We start from the raw sequence: 19811 nt of genomic DNA, 5'->3' as shown, positions 1-19811 counted from the left end.
GACACCTGAGGGAGGGAGGGAGGGAAAAGGAGGGGAAGGCTCTTCACAGGCTCGGAATGTGCTGCTGTGGAAGGGCCGTTGGAGCTTTCAAAGCCTGGTGAAGCAGGGGAGGTGGAGCAGCAGGTTCCCCACCGGCTCCAGCCCCTGCTCCCAGCTGGATCCCACTTGGAAGGAGAGCTCGGAGGTGGCAGGTTGGGATGGGGAGGGTTGGGCTCCTCCATCCACCCTCTAATTGTTTAATTCTGCTGCTCTTCCCTCCCCTCCCACGGGGCTCTGGGGGCTGCAGGGAGGGGGTTCCTTTCTGATTAAGCTGAAACCAGAATCCAACCTGGATTTTATTCCAGCCATTCCTGCTGCTTCACCCAGTGAGAGCCTTTCCCTTGGAAGAAGCAGCAGCACTTCCCAGGACCCCAGAATGCCCAGAGTCCCCAGTTCCCTGGGAAGGAACAGCCCTGGGCCCAGCACACCCCACCAAGCCACATCCCCAGCTGGGAATTGCTCCTTGGATGGCCTGGCTGGAGTCTCCTACTGAACAGCCCTCAGGGGGCTCCTGGTGCTGCTCCCACAGGGCAGGGAGGAGGGGGAAGGGGCTCTTGGATCTCTGAATTCCAGCAGGGCTTGTCCCTGGGGGTCTCACCCTCTCACCTGAGCCGTTTTCCCTCCTCCCTTGTTGGAGGTCTTTTTCCTGAGGGATGCACAGAATGTGGTAAAACAGAATGCCAATTTTTGAACAGTTTTTTCTATTTGCAGCCTCCAGAGCAGCTGGAGGGGCTGGGCAGGCCTGGAGTGAGGGAGCCAAAGTCTGGATGAGGTTTGGGATTCCAGTTTGGGAATGCTGGAGGGTGAGAGGCTGGACATGCCCCAGCCAGGACCCCCCTGTGCCCTGGGCTGGTCCCACAGTGTGGGCAGCAGAATGGGGGGGATTCTGTGAGACCCCAAACCCTGCAGAGCTGCCCCAGCCCTGGGAACAACAGCCCAAGGACGTGGAGCTGCTGGAGAGCCCAGAGGAGGCCCCGGAGATGCCCCAGGGCTGGAGCCCCTCTGGGCTGGAGCCAGGCTGGGAGAGCTGGGGGGGGTCACCTGGAGAAGAGAAGGCTCCAGGGACACCTGAGAGCCCCTGGCAGGGCCTGAAGGGGCTCCAGGAGAGCTGGAGAGGGACTGGGGACAAGGGAGGGAGGGACAGGACACAGGGAATGGCTTCCCACTGCCAGAGGGCAGGGACAGGTGGGACATTGGGAAGGGATTCCTGGCTGAGAGGGTGGGCAGGGACTGGGATGGATTTCCCAGAGCAGCTGTGGCTGTCCCATCCCTGGGAGTGTCCAAGGCCAGGCTGGAGCACCCTGGGACAGTGGGAGGTGTCCCTGCCCGTGGCAGGGGTGGCACTGGATGATCCTTCAGGTCCCTCCATCCCAAACCATTCTGGGATTCTGACTCTGCTGTGGGTGTTTGGGTGCCCAGCTGGGCTGGGGCGAGGGCCAGGTCAGAGCTGGGTTAGGGACTGAATTTGCAGATTTTTGGCCTGGGTACAGTGGCCTCGAGGGCAGGGTTAGGGCAGAGCTCCCAACTGGCTGTGTGTCTGTTCCAGAAGCACAGTGGGGTCGTTTGAATCCAAGGTGTCATTCGGATAAAGGGAATTACCTGCTGGAATGAGCTCTTGTGCTGCAGCAGCAGATTCCTGTCCCTCCCACTGCCACCGGCTGGGAGGGCTTTGCCTCTTCCCCCGGGGTTGGTGCTGCTCGAGAGGAGCTGCCCCGTGGGGTTCCTTTCCTGGGGCAGGAGGGCAGGAGCAGGAACAGGCGCTGGCACTGCCCGTTCCCACATCCCAGGAGCTCCCCAGCCCTGCCCCTGCCCCGCCTGGTGGTACCAAACCCACCCCAGGGCCTCGGGAGCTGCTGTTTGTGTCCCCCGCCCGACGGGTGTGTGTCCCCCCGACGCTGTCCCACAGCCCTGTGCCTTTCTGGTGGGAAACTTCCGAAGGGTTTGGGAGGCTGGAAGCTCCTCTTGTCCCTCGGGAGGGTTTATAGGAACCGTCCCCTGGAGAATCCCCCCAGCCCCACAGAGGGGACGTGCCCCAGACAGGAGGTGACAGGGGGCTCTGGGTGACCTGCCAAGGGCTGGGCCGTCCCTTCCCATCCCGTCCCGGCTCTCCAGGAACAGTCGCCCTTTGTCTGTGCCGGCCCTGCCCGGCCGCCTGTGCCGCCCGTCTGGGAATGTCCCTTTCAGTGGCACCGCGGGACGCCACCGGGTCACGGCTCGGGGACCCTTCCAGCAGCCCTGGGAACCCTCGGGATGCTCCTGGAGGGAAACCGCGGGAGACGGTCGGGAATTCTCCCCCAGATCCTTCATTTTCTGTCCTTCCAGCAACAACCTGTGTCGGTCCGAGCCAGCAGCATTCCAGGCGTGCTCCCGGCATTCCAGCACCGGGATGCAGCTGCTGCTGCCCGCGTGTCCGGACTGATGGTGCCTCCCGGCTCCGAGACCCTGATCCAGCCAACAGGGACCTGGAGGGTTTCAAACAGCCCTGCCCCGGGGTGGGAGGGATGAGATGTGTGTTCCTGCTCCAGGCACACCAGGGCTCAGCTCCTCCACCCTCCCGGGCCTTTCCCTTCATTTCAGTGGGATGAAGGGGCTGCCTTTGCTCCTTGTCCTGACTGTGAAACAGCTGCTTTGATTCACCCGCATTTCCAGCAGCAATGAAAGAAAACCCCCGAAGATAAAAAGCTTTTCTGAAGGGCCTTTAGTGCCCTCTTGGCAAAATCACAAGAACTAAACCGGATTCTCCAGCCGGGAAGGAGGAAGGTGTGGGAATGGTGCTGTTGCTCAGGGTGACTCCCCCCAGCCTGTGACAGTTTTATTTGTCACCCCTGTGCAGGCTGGGCACGTTCACAGACAGAAGGCGCTGGATGCAGCTGGAGGTGCCGTGATGTGTCCTTGGATGTGGCGCTCCATCCTTGGGATGCAGCGCTCTGTCCTTGGGATGCAGTGGGTGGTCCTGGGGACAGTGCTCTGTCCTGGGGACACAGAGCTCCATCCTGGGGACAGTGCTTTGTCCTGGGGACACAGAGCCCCATCCTGGGGACACAGAGCTCCATCCTGGGGACACAGAGCCCCATCCTGGGGACACAGAGCTCCATCCTGGGGACACAGAGGCCCATCCTGGGGACACAGAGCTCCATCCTGGGGACACAGAGCCCCATCCTGGGGACAGTGCTCTGTCCTGGGGACACAGTGCTCTGTCCTGGGGACACAGAGCTCCATCCTGGGGACACAGAGCCCCATCCTGGGGACACAGAGCTCCATCCTGGGGACACAGAGCTCCATCCTGGGGACACAGAGCTCCATCCTGGGGACACAGAGCCCCATCCTTGGGACACAGAGCCCCATCCTGGGGACACAGAGTTCCGTCCTGGGGACACAGACCTCCGTCCTGGGGACAGTGCTCTGTCCTGGGGACACAGAGCCCCATCCTGGGGACACAATGCTGTCCTTGGGACACAGAGCCCCATCCTGGGGACACAGTGCTGTCCTTGGGATGCAGTTGTTGGTCCTGGGGACACAGTGCTGCATCCTTGGAACGCGGTGCTCCATCCTGGGGACAGTGCTCCATCCTGGGGACAATGTCCCATCCCTGGGTCACAGTGCTCTGTCCTTGGAATGCAATGCCCCACCCCTGGGATGCACTCGCTGCCATCTCTTCTCCCCGAAGCCTCTTGGTGTCACTTCACTCAGGTTTTTTCTTTCTCTTCCAGCTCAGAGCTGTGACAGGTGATTATTAAACCTCTCCCACCTTTCCTCTCTGCAGCCACAGAGCTCTGTGGATTGGGAATGGCTGTGTCTGGGAGAGCAGGAGCGGGGGCTCTGCCCCTCTGGCAGGTCTGGCACAGCCAGGGACCCCTCGAGCATCAGGACTGTGCCCCTTCCCCAAGCCAGGGACCCCTCGGGCATTGGGGCAGTGCCGCTTCCTGAGCACACCAGGTGTCAGAGCAGGAATTGCCCTCCCCAAGTGTCGGTGGGAGCGGGAATTGCCCTCCCCAAGGGTCGGTGGGAGCGGGAATTGCCCTCCCCAGGGGTCGATGGGAGCGGGAATTGCCCTCCCCAGGGGTCGGGGGGGAGCAGGAATTGCCCTCCCCAAGGGTCGGGGGGGAGCAGGAATTGCCCTCCCCAAGGGTCGGGGACAGGAATTGCCCTCCCCAGGGGTCGGGGGGAGCAGGAATTGCCCTCCCCAGGGGTCGGGGGGAGCAGGAATTGCCCTCCCCAGGGGTCGGGGGGAGCAGGAATTGCCCTCCCCAGGGGTCGGGGGCGGTTTGGCTGTGACTGATGCGCGGGGGGAAGGAGTTTGTGCCCTGCGGGAAGGGCTGGGACGTGTCTGCGCCCAGGTCGATGCCGACTCTGGCGGTGGCGGCGGCTCCCCCAGCGCTCGGTGTCACATCGGGGCTCGTCACCTCCGAGCCGGCCCGGGCGGTGCCAGCCCTGATCAAGGGCAAACCCGCGCCTGGCTGAGCTGGGCTCGGCCCTGGGCTCGGGCTCAGCATCCGGCGCTCTGTGAGAGAGGGAAGGGCTCAGGTGTGAGAGGGGAGCGGCGTCTGAGCCGGGCAGGAAACACCGACCTCAGTCCTGGCTCTTCCCTTCAAGGCTCCATTTTCTTTGCACTTTTCCTGTTGTTGTTAATCTAAAAAAAAAAAATAGGCAAAGGGTGGTTTGAGCATCTCCAGTAGGTGGATGAGGAGGGAGGCAGAGGCAGCTCAGGGAGAGGGACAGAACCTGGCCCATCCTGCCCCATTATCCCCATTATGGATCTGGATGCCAGGGATGGGATGAGGGTGTGGCATGAGGCGATTCCCAGCGCTCAGCTGATGGGAAGGAGCTGGGAAGGTGGGGATGGAGCCCACCCGTGCCTGCCCCCCACCCAACCCGGTGCTGCTGCCAAAGCCAAAGGCCCGGCAGGTTTGTGGGAATGTGGTGGGATGTGGCTCCGACCCGCGCTGGGCTCAGCTCGTTAATGGGGAGGCTCCGGAATCGTTCCCTGCCTGGGGGTCCCTGCCCAGAGCACGGCACCCACCCCCCTGTGAGCTCTGCCCACCCAGGGGCGATGCCCACCTCGGGCCCTCCTGCCCACCCAGGGGCGATGTCTGGGGGGCGCAGTCTCCAGTGAGAGGGGGGTAGGGGGGGCATCACCCCCTTTTCCCACATGGATTCCGTGGGATCCAGCACAAGGTCCCTCCTCCCGGGGCTCAGCACCCTGGGGTGACACTGCCAGGATCCCTCGGGGAGCTGATACCCTGAGGGGACACCGGGGGGCGTGGGTGGGACCCCTGGGCCGGGAGATGGCCCTGGATGAGGCGCCCCAGGGCTGCGGTGGGACACGACCCCCACGGAGAGGAGGAGCTCGGGCTCCAGGACACGGGCAGGGCGGTCCCGGGGCTGGCAGAGCTCCGGCCATGGACGTGTCCAAGATGGGACCCTGAGCGGCTCCTGCTTGGTCCCAGAGCCAGCCAGGAGTTACTGCAGAGGCTGGAAATGTCCACGGGCTGCTGCCCTGCCTGGGCTCCACCCCAGCACCATCCCCATCCATCCCCACTCCAGACCCCACCTGCCTCCATCCCATTCCCACCTCAGGTCCAACCTACTTCCATCCCATCCATTCTCACCCATCTCCATCCCATCCCACCCCAGATCCTGCCCTCCTTCCCTCTCCCTCTTGCTGCCATGGTGGAACGTGGCCCAGGAACCCCCAGCCCGTGGGACCCCCAGCCCGTGGGACCCTGATGCCTCCTCCCAACCCTCCTCCCGGCTGTCCCAGCCGTGTCCCCTCCACCCTGGCGGCCCCTCGGCCGGTCCCCTTGGAAACGCATCCCGGGGTGGGAGTGTTGGGAATACTAAACAGGTGCAGCCCCTTCAATCCCCCTTTGAGAGGGACAGAGCGGGGCTTGTTCCCTGTGCTGAGCCCTGGCCAGGAACTGGGGGGAGAGGAACCCCCAGCCCCACACCCCCCAGCCCAGCCCCCCAACCCCTGTGCATTCAGGGACCCTCGAGCAGGACAGGATGGGGGGCAAGGAGGGCACCGGGGGGGCACGGCCGAGCCAGCGTGGGATGGGAACCCCCAGGGTGGGGGGCACTGCAGTGGGACCCCCTGGGAGCTCCCGCTGCTCCTCAGGACCCCCTGACCTGCCCCGAGCACCCCTCACTGGGCAGGACTGGGGATGGGGGTGTGGGGTGTCTGATGCAGGATTCCCATGGTGGGAGGCAGGATTTGGGATGTGGGATGCAGGATTCCCAGGGTGGGAGGCAGGATTTGGGATGTGGGATGCAGGACCCCGATGCAGGATCCCAATGCAGGATGTGGGATCTGGGCTGGAGGATGTAGGATGCAGGGTGTGGAATGCCCAATGTGGGATGCCCAATGTGGAATGTGGCATGTCCGAGGCAGGATTTGGGATGCCCAGTGCAGGATGCAGGATGGGGAATGCCCCGTGGAATGGAGGATTTGGGATGCCCAGTGCAGGATGCAGGATGGGGAATGCCCCGTGGGATGCAGGATTTGGGATGCCCAGTGCAGGATGGGGACTGCCCCGTGGGATGCAGGATTTGGGATGCCCAGTGCAGGATGGGGAATGCCCCGTGGGATGCAGGATTTGGGATGCCCAGTGCAGGATGCAGGATGGGGAATGTCCCGTGGGATGCAGGATTTGGGATGCCCAGTGCAGGATGCAGGATGGGGAATGCCCCGTGGGATACAGGATGGCAGAGCAGCCGTGACTGGCACATTCCTGAGCTGCAGGTGGAGTGTCCAAGGACACGCGGTGACCTTGGGAAGCCTCAGCCAGCCGGGAGCTCGTGTGGCCGTGGGGGCCGAGGTATCCCTGGGGAATGGGGTATCCATGGAGCCCTGGGAGCAGGGACAGCCAAGGAGACCCTGCTCTCCTGCACGCGGGTCCCGCTGAGCCCCCGCAGCTCCCGCGGGTGCTGCCCCGGCACAGCCGCGCCCACCCTGCGGGGAGGGGTCTGGGGGCGCCGGGCTGGGGGTCCCGGGCTGGCCATTGGCAGGCCGGGCACGTCCATGGGATTCTCCTCTCGCGTTCTCCTCCTGGCTCCATCCAGCCCCTGGCGCTGGGAGGTGGCACCGTGGCCATGGAGTGCCCCCACAGGGGTCGGGGGGGTCTGACCGACACGGGGGTCTGTGCCTGGGGGGTCCGAGTGGTCGCAGCCCCTGCTCTGGGCTGGAACCCCACGGTCCCCCAGGGGCAGCAGCTTCACCCCCAGCGCTGTGCAGAGTGGGGGGCTCGGGGCGGGGGGGGGTAGTGTGGGGGTCCCCCCGCACCGCCTGAGGGTGCTGGGAGGGGGTCCCGGGGCTGGTGTGGGGCTGTGACTCCGCCCGGGGCAGGGGCAGTTCGGGGGGGCAAGGGGGATGTCGGTGGTGGGGCATTCCGGGATGGGTCCCTGGTGCTGGACCCGGCCGCGGTGGGTCCCCTGGTGTCCCCCGGGGATGCCGATGCCAGGATGTGCCCCCCAGTGCCCACCCCGGAGGTGCAGAGGGGTCTCGGGGCGGGGGTGCCGCCCAACGCGGCAACACTTTGGGGGTGGGTGGGGGTCAGAGGGGGATGCCGGTGCTGGGGGTGCCGGGCTGTGCCCCGGGGGGTGCCGGGGGGTGCCGGGCTGTGCCCCCGGGGGTGCCGGGGGGTGCCGGGCTGTGCCCCGGGGGGTGCCGGGGGATGCCGGGCTGTGCCCCCGGGGGTGCCGGGGGGTGCCGGGATGTGCCCCCGGGGGTGCCGCTGCCGGGCTGTGCCCCCCGGCGCCTCCCCCGAGGATGCCGGGGGTGCCGGGGGGTGCCGTGCCCGTGCCCGGTGCCGCCGCCGCGTCCCGGTCCCGCCCCCGCCGCCCGGCCCGGCCCCCCGGCTCGGCTCGGCGCGGCTCCGCTCGGCTCGGCTCGGCTCGGCGCGGCTCGCTCGGAGCGGGGCGGGCGGAGCCGCTGCCGGTGCCGGCCCCTGGCCCAGCCGGGGTCCCTCCATGCCGCCATGGCCCCCCGCGCCCCCCGCGCCCCCCGCGCCCTGGCCCTGCTGCTGGTGATCGGCGCGCTCGGTGCGTACCCGGGACCGGGGGCACGGGATGGGCACGGGATGGGCACGGGGGGGACACGGGATGGGCACGGGGGGGCGGATCCCGGGGCGGGGGGATCCCGGGTGGGCAGCGGGGGGGATGCTGCGGCCCGGGCGGGGCTGCGGGCTGGGGGAGATCCCCCGCCCGGGGCTGGATCCACTGCCGGGGGCTGCACCCCCCGGGGGGAGGTGGATCCCCCCGAGCGGCGCTGATCCCATTGCGGAGGGGGGGGGTGTTGATCCTGTTGCCGGGGACTGGCTCCCCTTTCTGCGTGGGGGCATCTGCAGGAGCCAGGGAAGGGCTGGAGCCCCTTGCAGGGCGGGCGGGATCCGCTTGCTGGGGGCCGGATCTCTTGCGGTGGGGACTGGATCCCTGGCGTGGGGCTGGATCCCTGGCGTGGGGCTGGACCCCTGGTGTGGGGCTGGATCCCTGGCGTGGGGCTGGATCCCTGGCGTGGGGCTGGATCCCTGGTGTGGGGCTGAATCCCTGGCGTGGGGCTGGACCCCTGGCGTGGGGCTGGACCCCTGGCGTGAGGCTGGACCCCTGGCGTGGGGCTGGATCCCTGGCGTGGGGCTGGACCCCCTTGCCGGCGGCCGGATCCCTTGCGGCAGGAGCTGGATACGTGCAGGGGGGGCATCTGCAGGAGCCAGGGAAGGGCTGGAGCCCCTTGCAGGAGGGACAGGGTTCCCTTGCATGGGCTGGATCCTGATGGGATTATGGGGCGCACTGACCGGAACCAGAGAGGTTTGGATCCCCTTGAAAGGGGGCTGGATTCCCTTGCAGGAGGGGCTGGATACCCTTGGAAGGGGGCTGGATACCCTTGCAGAGAGCTGGATCCTGTTGCAGGGGCTGGATGTGGTTGTGCGTGTGGAGTGCACTTGAAAGAACCGGAGGAGGGCTGGGTCCCCTTGGAAGGGGGCTGGATCCCCTTCCAGGAGCTGGATCCCATTGAGGGAAGGGCTAAATGCTGTTGTTTATATAGGATGTGTATGCAGGAGCCAGAGAGGGCTGGATCCCCTTGGAAGGGGGCTGGATTCCATTGCGGGGTGGGCTGGATCCCTTTGGAAGGGAGCTGGATCCTGTTGTGGGAAGGGCTGGATCCTGTTGTGTATGTGAGATGCATATGCAGCAACCAGAAGGGCTGACCCCCTTGGAAGGGGGCTGGATTCCATCACAGGGGGGTGGATCCTATTGCAGGGGGGCTGGATCCCGCTGTGTGTAGTGGATGCATGTGCAGGAACCAGAGGAGAGCTGGACCCCTTTGGAAGGGGCCCGGATTCCCTGTGGGGAGCTGGATCCCCTTGCAGAGGGGACTGGATCCCAGTACAGGGAGCTGAATCCCCCTGGGTGTATGGGGTGCACTGACAGGAACCAGAGGAGGGCAGGATCCCCTTCCAGGGGGACTGGATCTCCTTGGGGGAGGGCTGGACCCCCTTCTGAGGGGGCTGGATCCCCTTGGGGGGGGCGGGATTCTCTTGCAGTGCAGCTGAGGGGCTGGGCCAGGGGCCCCTTGGTTTGGGAGGGGCCATGTTGGGGGGTGTCTGTACCGTGGTGGGCAGTCACAGAGCTGGGGGGTGTCTGGGTGCAGGGGCACCCTCAGAGCTGGGAGGGTGTCTGGGTGCAGGGGCACCCCCAGAGCTGGGGGGTGTCTGGGTGCAGGAGCACCCCTAGAGCTGGGAGGTGTCTGGGTGCAGGGGCACCCTCAGAGCTGGGGGGGTGTCTGGGTGCAGGAGCACCCCCAGAGCTGGGAGGTGTCTGGGTGCAGGGGCACCCTCAGAGCTGGGGGGGTGTCTGGGTGCAGGGGCACCCCCAGAGCTGGGGGGTGTCTGGGTGCAGGGGCACCCTCAGAGCTGGGGGGGTGTCTGGGTGCAGGAGCACCCCCAGAGCTGGGAGGTGTCTGGGTGCAGGGGCACCCTCAGAGCTGGGGGGGTGTCTGGGTGCAGGGGCACCCCCAGAGCTGGGGGGTGTCTGGGTGCAGGGGCACCCTCAGAGGTGGGGGGGTGTCTGGGTGCAGGGGCACCCCCAGAGCTGGGGGGTGTCTGGGTGCAGGGGCACCCTCAGGGGCTTCCCCAGAGGCTCAGGGTTCGGGGGCGGCCCCTCCACCCAAAAAGCTCGTCGTGGCACTGGTGGCCGCAAGGTCAAGCAGGAGGGGACCTGTTGGGACCCCCACGGTTGCCACGCCCTCCAGAGGTGCGGGGGCACTTCTGACACGTGTTTCTCTCCTTGTCCTCCTCCAGCATCCGAGCGCCCCCCCCAGAACACCAGCGATGCCGAGGGGAGAGCCTGGCAGGGCTCGCTGGAGAGCAATCCCCCGAAATGGGACCCGGCGAGCGGAGACCCCCCGGGGGGACCCGGCAACAGCACCAGCCCCGGGGGGTCCGCGGCAGGACCTCAGCTGGAGTCCCCCGAGGGGGGCACGGCCACCACGGACCCGTCGGCGACGCCGGAGGGGTGCCCGGGGTGCTCCGGGGAGGGCGATGCCAGCGCCGTGCCCCCCGGGGCCGTGACCTGGCCCGGGGCCGGGGGCACGGTGCCCGTGGCCCTGGGCAGCCCCGAGGAGCCGGGCAGCGGCGAGCGGCCCACGGCGGCCTCGCTGCCCGGCCCGGGGGGCTCCGGGGGCCTCCCGGCCGCCCCGCCGAGCCCCCCCGGCGCTCAGCCCGCCACCAGCTCGGCCGAATCGGAGCTGTTGTCGGCGACCGGGGCCTCCGCCGCGCCCCGGCCCCCCGTGCTGGGCGAGCCCAGCGCCGTGCCCGCCGCCGGGGGGGACTCGGGGGGTGCCCCGGGGCTCTGGGGGGCCGTGCCCAGCCCGGCCCCGGCGCAGGGGGCGCGGGGCTGGACCGACCTGACGTGGCTGCAGGAGCCCATCCCGGCGCCCACGGGCCCGGCCGAGCCGCCTCCCGCCCGCCCGGGCTCCGACATCATCGACGTCGACTACTACGACCTGTTCGAGGGCGCCGAGGGCCTGGGGGGCTTCCCCGGGGCCGGCCGGGGCGCGGCGGGGTCTGCGCGGCGCAGGGAGCCCGACGGGGCCGCCACGCCCTGGGCGCTCCACGAGCTCTACGACGACTTCACGCCCTTCGACGACGCCGATTTCTACCCCACCACCTCCTTCTACGCCGACGGGGACGACGAGGATGAGCTGGAGGACGAAGAGGAAGAGGAGGAGGAGGAAGACAGGGAGCTGGAGGATGAGAACGGGTACCGGCCGCCCGCCTCGGCCGTGCCCGGCGCCGCGCCCGCCCCCCGGGACCCCCGACCCACCGGGGGCAGCCCCACGGCCTGGCCGCGCCCGGGCGAGCGGGGCCAGCCCGACAACGGCTCCGAGTGCCGGAGCGGGTACGTGCGGCACAACAGCTCCTGCCGCTCCCTCTGCGACCTCGTGCCCAGCTACTGCCACAACGGCGGCCAGTGCTACCTGGTGGAGAGCCACGGGGCCTTCTGCCGGTGAGGACGGGCACGCGGGGCCCCGGGGGGCTGGGGGGGAGCGTGAGGGCTTGTCATCTCTGGCCACCCCGTCCCCAGGCTCGCCGTCCCTGGCACCGCCTCCCTGGACTCTGCATCCCTGGGCATCCCCTGCCCGGGCTCTTCATCTCCTGCACCCCAACCTCACTCTGCCCATCCCCTGGAACCCATCCCTGGGCTCTCCATCCCTGTGCACTCCATTACCAACCTCTCCATCCCTGTACCCCATCCTTGGGCTCTCCATCCACCTGTACCCCATTCCCAGTCTCTCCACCCCTCCTTGGGCTCTCCATCACTGTGCACCCTCCCCCTGTGCCCCATCCCCAGTCTCTCCCTCCCCCCTGTGCCCCATCCCCAGTCTCTCCCTCCCCCCTGTGCCCCATCCCCAGTCTCTCCATCCCCCCGTGCCCCATCCCCAGTCTCTCCATCCCCCCGTGCCCCATCCCCAGTCTCTCCATCCCCCCGTGCCCCATCCCCAGTCTCTCCATCCCCCCGTGCCCCATCCCCAGTCTCTCCATCCCCCCGTGCCCCATCCCCAGGCTCTCCCTCCCCCCTGTGCCCCATTCCCAGGCTCTCCCTCCCCCCTGTGCCCCATTCCCAGTCTCTCCATCCCCCTGTGCCCCATTCCCAGGCTCTCCCTCCCCCCTGTGCCCCATTCCCAGTCTCTCCCTCCCCCCTGTGCCCCATCCCCAGGCCCCCCACCCCTGTGCCCCTCCCGCAGGTCGCTCCACCCTCGCCTCCCGATCCCGTCGGGACTCGGGGGGGTTTCCCTGCTCCCCGAGCGGCGGCTGGGCAGGAATTAGGTCAGGGCTGTGCGGCCGAGGCTGCGGGGCGGCCGCGCTAATCGGGCCCGGCAGATGCTCCGGCCAGGCCAGTGCCGGCTGTGCCACACGGATCGGGCACCGAGCCCGGCCCCCCGCGGGGTGCCCCCGGCCCTGCACCCCCTGCCCCGCAGAGAAGCCCCCGGCGGGAACACCAACATCGATGGGGAACCCCGACCCCGCCTCTGCTGTCCCCAAGTGTCCCCATCGCACTCAGCCCCCGTGTAATGGGGTCAAACCTCTGTCCCTGGACATATTTAGCCCCCAGACCTCTAGAGCTGGGGACGTTTAGCCCCCCAACTCCTTAGAACTGAGGTGTGTGGCCCCCACCCCTCAGAGCTGAGGATATTTACTCCCCCAGACCCTGGTTCTGGGGGCATTTAACCCCAAATCTCTATCCCTGGGGACATTTAGCCCCCCAACCTCCATCTCTGGGGACATTTAGCCCCGAATCTCAATCCCCGGGGACATTTAGCCCCAAACCATCATTCCTGCGGACATTTAGCCCCAAATCTCCATCCGTGGGGACATTTAGCCCCAAATCTCCATCCGTGGGGACATGTAGCCCCCCCAACCCCTCACCTCCAAGGTCCCCCTGAGGGACCCATAGATCCTCTTGCCCTCAGACCCCCGCAATGCCCCCGATTACAGACACCACACCCCCCGAGGACGCTTGGTGGGATGGCAGGGACACATTTTGGGGCGGAGGGGGCACATTTTGGGGCGGAGGGGGCACATTTTGGGGCGGAGGGGGCACATTTTGGGGCAGAGGGGGCACATTTTGGGGCGGAGGGGGCACATTTTGGGGCGGGGGTCGCTGACGGCCTCCCCCGGCAGGTGCAACACGCAGGACTACACGTGGCACAAGGGCACGCGCTGCGAGTCCATCGTCACCGACTTCCAGGTGATGTGCGTGGCCGTGGGCTCGGCCGCGCTCGTGGTGCTGCTGCTCTTCATGCTCACCGTGTTCTTCGCCAAGAAGCTCTACCTGCTCAAGACGGAGAACAGCAAACTGCGCAAGACCAAGTGAGTGGCGCGGGGACAGCGCTGGCACCCCCCGAGCTGCCCCCGGGGTGTCCCCAGGCGGAGGGTGGGCTCAGCTCCTGGCAGTGGCACCAGGGCTCGCTGCGATCGCGGCCCTGTGGGGACAGCGCTGGCACCCCCCGAACTGTCCCCAAACACCCATAAATTCGCGGCGGGGTGGGCAGTCAGCTCCCGGCTGGATGTGACCCCTGGTTTTGGGGTCCCCGGGATCCCCCAGTGCCGATGGGGACACGGTGACGGTGGGTGACAAAACTCCGGGAGGCGGGAGCGCCGTGGATGTGGCTCCTGCTCCACCGTTAATCCTTTAAAGCTGCTCCTGACTGGCCCCAGTTAATCTGCTGCACTGGGAGCTGGGGACAGCGGCGGGGCTGGCCGGGAGGCGGCCCGGCTGGGGACAGGGCTGGGGGACAGGGACCGGCTGGGGACAGGGCTGGAGGACAGGGACCGGCTGGGGGGACAGGGACCGGCTGGGGGACAGGGACCGGCTGGGGGGACAGGGACCGGCTGGGGGACAGGGACCGGCTGGGGGGACAGGGACCGGCTGGGGGGACAGGGACCGGCTGGGGACAGGGCTGGGGGACAGGGACCGGCTGGGGACAGAGACCGGCTGGGGACAGAGACCGGCTGGGGGACAGGGACCGACTGGGGACTGGGCTGGGGGACAGGGACCGGCTGGGGGGACGGGGACCGACTGGGGGGACAGGGCTGGGGGCACAGGGCTGGGGGCACAGGGACCGGGTGGGGACAGGGCTGGGGGGACAGGGAACGACTGGGGACAGGAACCGGGTAGGACAGGACTGAGGGGATAGGGAACGGGTGGGGACAGGAATGGGGGTACAGGGAACGGATGGGGACAGGAATGGGGGTACAGGTAACGGCTGGGGACAGGGCTGGGGGGACAGGGACCGGCTGGGGTCACCCTCGGCCAGACCAGCGCTGCCCGGCTCCCTGGAACAAGGAGGAGGGAGCCCTCCCAGCCCGGTCCCTAATGAGCTGTTAATTAGTGTTTGGAAGTGCCAAGTGTAATTAGCAGGGAAGCTCCGTGCCAGCCCCGAGACTTCCTGTCCGGCCCTGGGAGTGGGAGCTCCGCCTGCCCCGCCCTGCCCAGAGCGGGGACACCCCCAGAGCCCAGAGCGGGGTCACCCCCAGAGCGGGGTCATTGAGCCTCCCCAAATGGCAGACTGGGCTCGGTTAGCCCCACATCTCCATCCCCTGAGACTTTTAGCCCCCAGAACTGGAGACATTCGGGCTCCAAACCCTGATCTGGGGTCACTGAGCCCCCCCAGGCCCCACAGCTGAGGGTACTGAGCACAGAGCCCCAGAGATGGGAACATTTAATCCCCAAACCCCCAGATCTGGGAGCCTTTAGCCCCCCAACATACCAAGGTCATTCAGCCCCCAAAGCTCCATCCCTGGGGATGTTCAGCACCCAGAACTGTGGATATTTAGCCCACAAACCCTGGATCTGGGAGCATTCAGTCCCCCCGAAGTCCCAGATCTGGGGCTTTTAGACCCAAGCTGTAGGTCTGGAAGTATTTAGACCCAAACTCCCAGTCTGGGGGCATCTAATAATCCCCCCAGTGCCAGAGCTGGGGTAATTCAGCCCCGAATATCCACCCCTGGGGATATTTAGCCCCTCAGACACTCAGAGCTGGGGGTATTTAGCCCCAAATCTCCAGACCTGGGCACATTCAGCCCCCAGAGAGATCTGGATGCATTTAACCTGCACAAACTTCCTTGTTTGGGGGCATTAGCCCCCAGACCTCCATCTGTGGGGACATTTAGCCCCTAAATTCCCACGGGTGAAGCATTTAGCCCCCTAACAGCCCCAGAGCTGGGTGTATTTACTCCCAAACTTCCCTCTCTGGGCTCATTTGCCCCCCAGCCATCCAGCAGTGGGCCCGGTTAGCCCCCCCAGCCCAACACGGTGGTCCCCCTGAAAGGCGTGGGGGGCGCGGGAGGTGCTTGCGAGGGTCCCTCTCTCACCCCGTGCCCTCCTGTGCCCCCCAGATACCGCACCCCGTCCGAGCTGCACAACGACAACTTCTCCCTCTCCACCATCGCCGAGGGCTCCCACCCAAACGTAAGGAGCTTCGTGGCACCGGCCCCCGGGCCCGCTTTGTGTCCCACCCGCGTCCCTCTGCCCGGTGACATCTCGTCTGTCCCCGCTCCCTGATCCCGGCGCTGCCCTCCTGTCCCCGCCCTGCCAAGGCCACCGCACTGTCCCCTCCCTGTCGCGTCCCCCGTGCCCCAAACGGGCCCCAGGCCAGGAAGGGGGGCGGTGTCGCCCCTCTGGCCCCCTCCCTGCTGCCCGCGGGGCTCCCGGGGAGCCGCTCCCCGGAGTCCCCGATGGCTTCTGCTCCGTGTGCGGTGGCAGGGCCGGAGTTCCCAGGGAGGGGCAGCCCGGTGACGGCTCCGGCAGCGGCGGGCGGTGCTGGAGGGTGACACTGTCCTGGCTGCCGCTGCTGGGGTCGGGATGAGCCGCCGGCATCCCCCGGGATTCCCTCCCAACCTCCTGTCTTTCGACTCGGAACAGAGAGAAGCGAAGGGCTTTGCGGAGCCGGAGGAGGAGCGTAGGTCCCTCTAAGCCTTTCCCTACCCACGGTGTTCCCCGCCTTGCGACCGCCTTTAGCAGCCGTAGCCGGCCTGGCAGGAGCTCCCGGGGCTCCCGGGGGTCCCGCTGCCCAGAGGATGAACCTCGGGATGGATCTGGTGCTGCTCCCCGGCGTCTCCCCGGGGGCTGACTCGGCCTTTGGACCCTCCGGGACATGGAGGGTTCAGCGCACGACGCAGCACTCTGAGGATGCAGAGGGGTCAGAAGGGGCAACACCCCTGGCAAAGGGGTTTTTGGGACCCCACAGTGGTGCCCATCCCGTGGGGAGCCGATGGCACCTGCCCCGGACTGGCCGGACGTCACTACCCCGGAGATGGAGGTTCCTGTCCTCGCGTGGCACCAGCCTTTGGTGTCCCTGTCCATCCGTCACCCTCCGTGTGACACCGGCAGCACCTCAACCACCACGGCCCATCCCGGCCTGGCAGCCCCCCATGCCAGGGCCCATCCTGCCCCACAGGGCCAGCGGTGATGCCGGGACCCTCCGGGACAACCATCACCCAATGCTGCCAGAGCCCAGCCCTGGTGCCAGGGGGGCCACTCTCCCCGTGGATGTGGGGCCACTCTCCCCGTGGATGTGGGGCCACTCTCCCCATGGATGTGGGGCCACTCTCCCCGTGGATGTGGGGCCACTCTCCCCGTGGATGTGGGGCCACTCTCCCCTCGAATGTGGGGCCACTCTCCCCTCGAATGTGGGGCCACTCTCCCCGTGGATGTGGGGCCACTCTCCCCTCGAATGTGGGGCCACTCTCCCCGTGGATGTGGGGCCACTCTCCCCGTGGATGTGGGGCCACTCTCCCCATGGATGTGGGGCCACTCTCCCCGTGGATGTGGGGCCACTCTCCCCGTGGATGTGGGACAAACTCGGGGCACAGCCCAGCCCCGGGGAGGGGCAGATGCTCCTGTGGGGGCACCTCGGGAAGAGACATTCCCGGCCTTGCCAACGGCCCGGCTGTACTCTGAGGATCCGCAATAAACCCAACCCCTCTGGCCTCCTGCCAAGCTGGGAGTTGCTAATTGTCCATGTGGGGCTGGGAATGGGACGAGGAACCGGGCGGGGCGCTGGGTGGGATGGCTGGGTGGGGTGGTTCCTGTGGCTGGCACGGGCTCCTATGGCTGGCACAGGTTCCCGTGGCTGGTACAGCCCTTGGGCGCTGTTTGTGAGTGGCTTTGGGAGCCGGAGCATCCCAAGGTGGGGACGGCCACGTGTCACCACAGGCTCGTCCGACCCTCTCGCCCGCCGCGTCCCCCCGTGCCAAGGTGTCCTCCGGGCTGGGGGGACATTTGTCCCCCCCAGGGCTCCCTGCCAGGGCAGTGCCCGCGCTGGGCTCAGTGGGACGTCAGTGCCCTCAGCCCGTCCCCGCCGTGGGTCTCCCCAGGCCCCCCACCCCCTGACCCCGCGTCTCTCCCGCAGGACGATCCCGGCGCTCCCCACAAGCTGCAGGACTCGCTGAAATCCTGCCTGAAGGACGAGGAGCCCTTCAACATCCACAACTCCACGTCGCCCAAGCACGACGGCGGCAAAGGGGAGCAGCAGGACGGGGGGGAGCTCAACTGCCTCCAGAACAACCTGACGTGAGGCCGAGCAGGAGGAGGAGGAGGGGGAGGAGGGAGGGGAGCCAGGCTCCCACCCGCGCCCCGCCGGGCCCTCCCGCCGCTGTCTCTTTTCCCGTGGCATGCTTTGGTGTGTTTTGTACAGAGGAAATCAAAAATCCCGGTACTAATTCGGCCGTGTCGTGGGGGTGTTTGGTCCGTGCTCCGTGTTTCTCGCTTGGGTTCGTTCCGCGCTGTGATTTCTAAACCTTTGCCGTCCCCGCAACTGACTTTTTTTGTACTTTTGCCCCACTTTTTTTGAAATACAGGTAAAAACAACAAAAAAAGGGACAAAAAAAAAAAAAAAGGAAGATCTTGAAATAAATAAACCATTTTTTTTTTAAAGTTAAGCCTCTTGCCGGTGCCTGCAATCTCCCGATCTCCCGACACGGACACGGTGGGATTCGGTCCCGGCTTCCACGGGGTCCTGTCTGAGCAGCACCCGAGGGGTGGTGGGTGCCTGGTTCCCCCTCCTCACCCTCTCCAGGCACCTCCCCAGCTGTGCCAGGCCACGGGTGCCACACATCCTGCTGCCACCCTGGACACGCTGGGAGCAGACGGGATGCCCCGGGATGTTTGCTGGAGGTGCCTGGGCTGCTGCAGGGTCTGCTCCAACCCCGTCCCCATCCCTGTCCCCACTGTGGATCCCCCCAAACAGGGTGGTGTGATGGCTCCTGGCCACTCCTGCCCCAACACCTGCCCAGGATGTCACAGGGGTTTGGTGTGAAGCCCCCCAGGGTTGTCACCTCCCAAGTTCCTGGTTTCCATCCGCTTGGAGAAGAGCGGGCACCGCTGCCCTGGTGGCTTTGGCAAGGAGGGCTGGTCCCCTCACTGTGGCACTGGGAGGGGGCATGGAGTGGGGGTCCCTCCCCAGGGAGCCACAGCACTCCCCCTGCCCTCCCCTGGGGCCGTGGCTCTGTCTTGCTTCCCACAGGAACCGTTTCTTCTGGACATGGATTGATCCACGAGCCAGCGCTCGCAGTTCCTCGGGAGAGAGCACAGGAACCATTAATCACCCACAATATTAAGTGTGCAGCAGTCAGGGATCCAGCCAGAGCTCTCCTGGCACTCCCCTGGCACTCTCCGGGGCAGGTGGGAGCCAAAGCCGCAGCTCTGCATGGATTGGATGTTCCCAACGTGTCCTGTGAGCTGCTGAATCATTAACTCTCACCTCACTGGGGGAGATTAAAGATGAGTGGTGGTGGGAGGCAGCAGATGATCCCGGGAGTCACGGGAAGCAGAGGGAGAGGCCTCCTGGCACCGTCGGGATTTGGTCTTTGCCATTCCCCTCCCAGCACGGAGCTGTGGGACAGGTAAATCCATGGATAAAGCCCTGGGACACAGCAGTGGAAGAGGGAGGGGTGGGAGCAGAGCCACGTGTTGGTGGAGCAGGAGCCTGGCTGAGCCAGGGGAGATGGCCAAGGAAACCCTGTGGAAAGGTGGGATGTCCTGGCACGCCCCAAGGCTGGGCATGAGCTGCCCGTGGGCTGGGAGGGAGGGAAAGGGACCTGAATGGGGGTGAGCATCGCTGTGACAGGAGGGAGAGCAGCTGTGCTTGTGTCCAAGGAGCAAAGGGAGAGGAAATGTTATGGAGGGGGATGTTGGAGGGGATCAGGAATCTGGGAATGGCACGGACTGTGTGTGAGGAACACCCGTGGGAATGCAGGGAAGAGGAGTGAGGGGGAGGGCACCCCTCATCTCCAGCTGCCCTTGGAGGGGGTTGGAGGGTGGGATGCAGGGAGAGGCAGGATGGGATGGGCAGCCAGGGAACAAATCCAACCAGGGATGGATGGTGGGATCTGGAAACAGTCTGTTCCTCGCTGGAATCCTTCCTCACAGGGCCTGTGGGTCCAGCCAGACACTGCCTGGGAAGAAATCCGTCAGGAATGGTGTCACCTTGGAGGGGAGGGTGACAGGGCACAGTCCCTCCATTCCAGCACAGCCCCTCCATCCCAGAGCTTTTCCTGGCTCCAGGAGTGGCACCTTGGAGTGGTGCCCACCTTCTCTCACCACCCATTCTTGTCCCTTCTGAGGAGCCCCCACACAGCCAAGGTGGGCAGTGGTGGGGCAGCCCCCCTGCAGCGCTGGTGGTGATTCCTTGGGGCAGCCCCTCAGTTTGGGGTGACCACTGGGGGAGTCCCAGGGACTGGAGCCCTCCCGCTCCTCCCACGGGCTGTTGGGACTTT

General features: G+C 66.6%; 1 protein-coding gene across 3 annotated transcripts; it reads left to right on the top strand.

The window, feature by feature from the left end:
* The first annotated feature begins 7881 nt into the window (after positions 1-7881).
* Positions 7882-17975, top strand: CSPG5 (chondroitin sulfate proteoglycan 5). Of its 3 annotated transcripts, none has more exons than XM_071560365.1 (5): positions 7882-8076; positions 10332-11538; positions 13215-13403; positions 15432-15504; positions 17447-17975. In XM_071560365.1, exons 1-5 carry the CDS (start codon positions 8013-8015, stop codon positions 17609-17611), a joined length of 1698 nt encoding a protein of 565 aa, XP_071416466.1. In that variant the 5' UTR covers positions 7882-8012; the 3' UTR covers positions 17612-17975. The 3 variants fall into 3 exon arrangements, with proteins under 3 accessions (XP_071416466.1, XP_071416468.1, XP_071416467.1); XM_071560367.1 differs by lacking the exon at positions 17447-17975 and adding an exon at positions 15958-17029; XM_071560366.1 differs by lacking the exon at positions 7882-8076 and adding an exon at positions 8684-8838.
* The last annotated feature ends 1836 nt before the right edge of the window (positions 17976-19811 follow it).

This window comes from Pithys albifrons, chromosome 7 (genome assembly GCF_047495875.1).
Source record: "Pithys albifrons albifrons isolate INPA30051 chromosome 7, PitAlb_v1, whole genome shotgun sequence".
NCBI classification, from domain to species: Eukaryota; Metazoa; Chordata; class Aves; order Passeriformes; family Thamnophilidae; genus Pithys; species Pithys albifrons.
This window is presented reverse-complemented; position numbering and strand designations above follow the sequence as displayed.

Coding starts and splice junctions, on each gene's coding strand:
- CSPG5 (XM_071560365.1), top strand. CDS start 8,013: ATGGCCCCCCGCGCCCCCCGCGCCCCCCGCGCCCTGGCCCTGCTGCTG. Junction 11,539..13,214: donor AGCCACGGGGCCTTCTGCCG/GTGAGGACGGGC, acceptor CTCCCCCGGCAG/GTGCAACACGCAGGACTACA. Junction 13,404..15,431: donor AGCAAACTGCGCAAGACCAA/GTGAGTGGCGCG, acceptor TGTGCCCCCCAG/ATACCGCACCCCGTCCGAGC.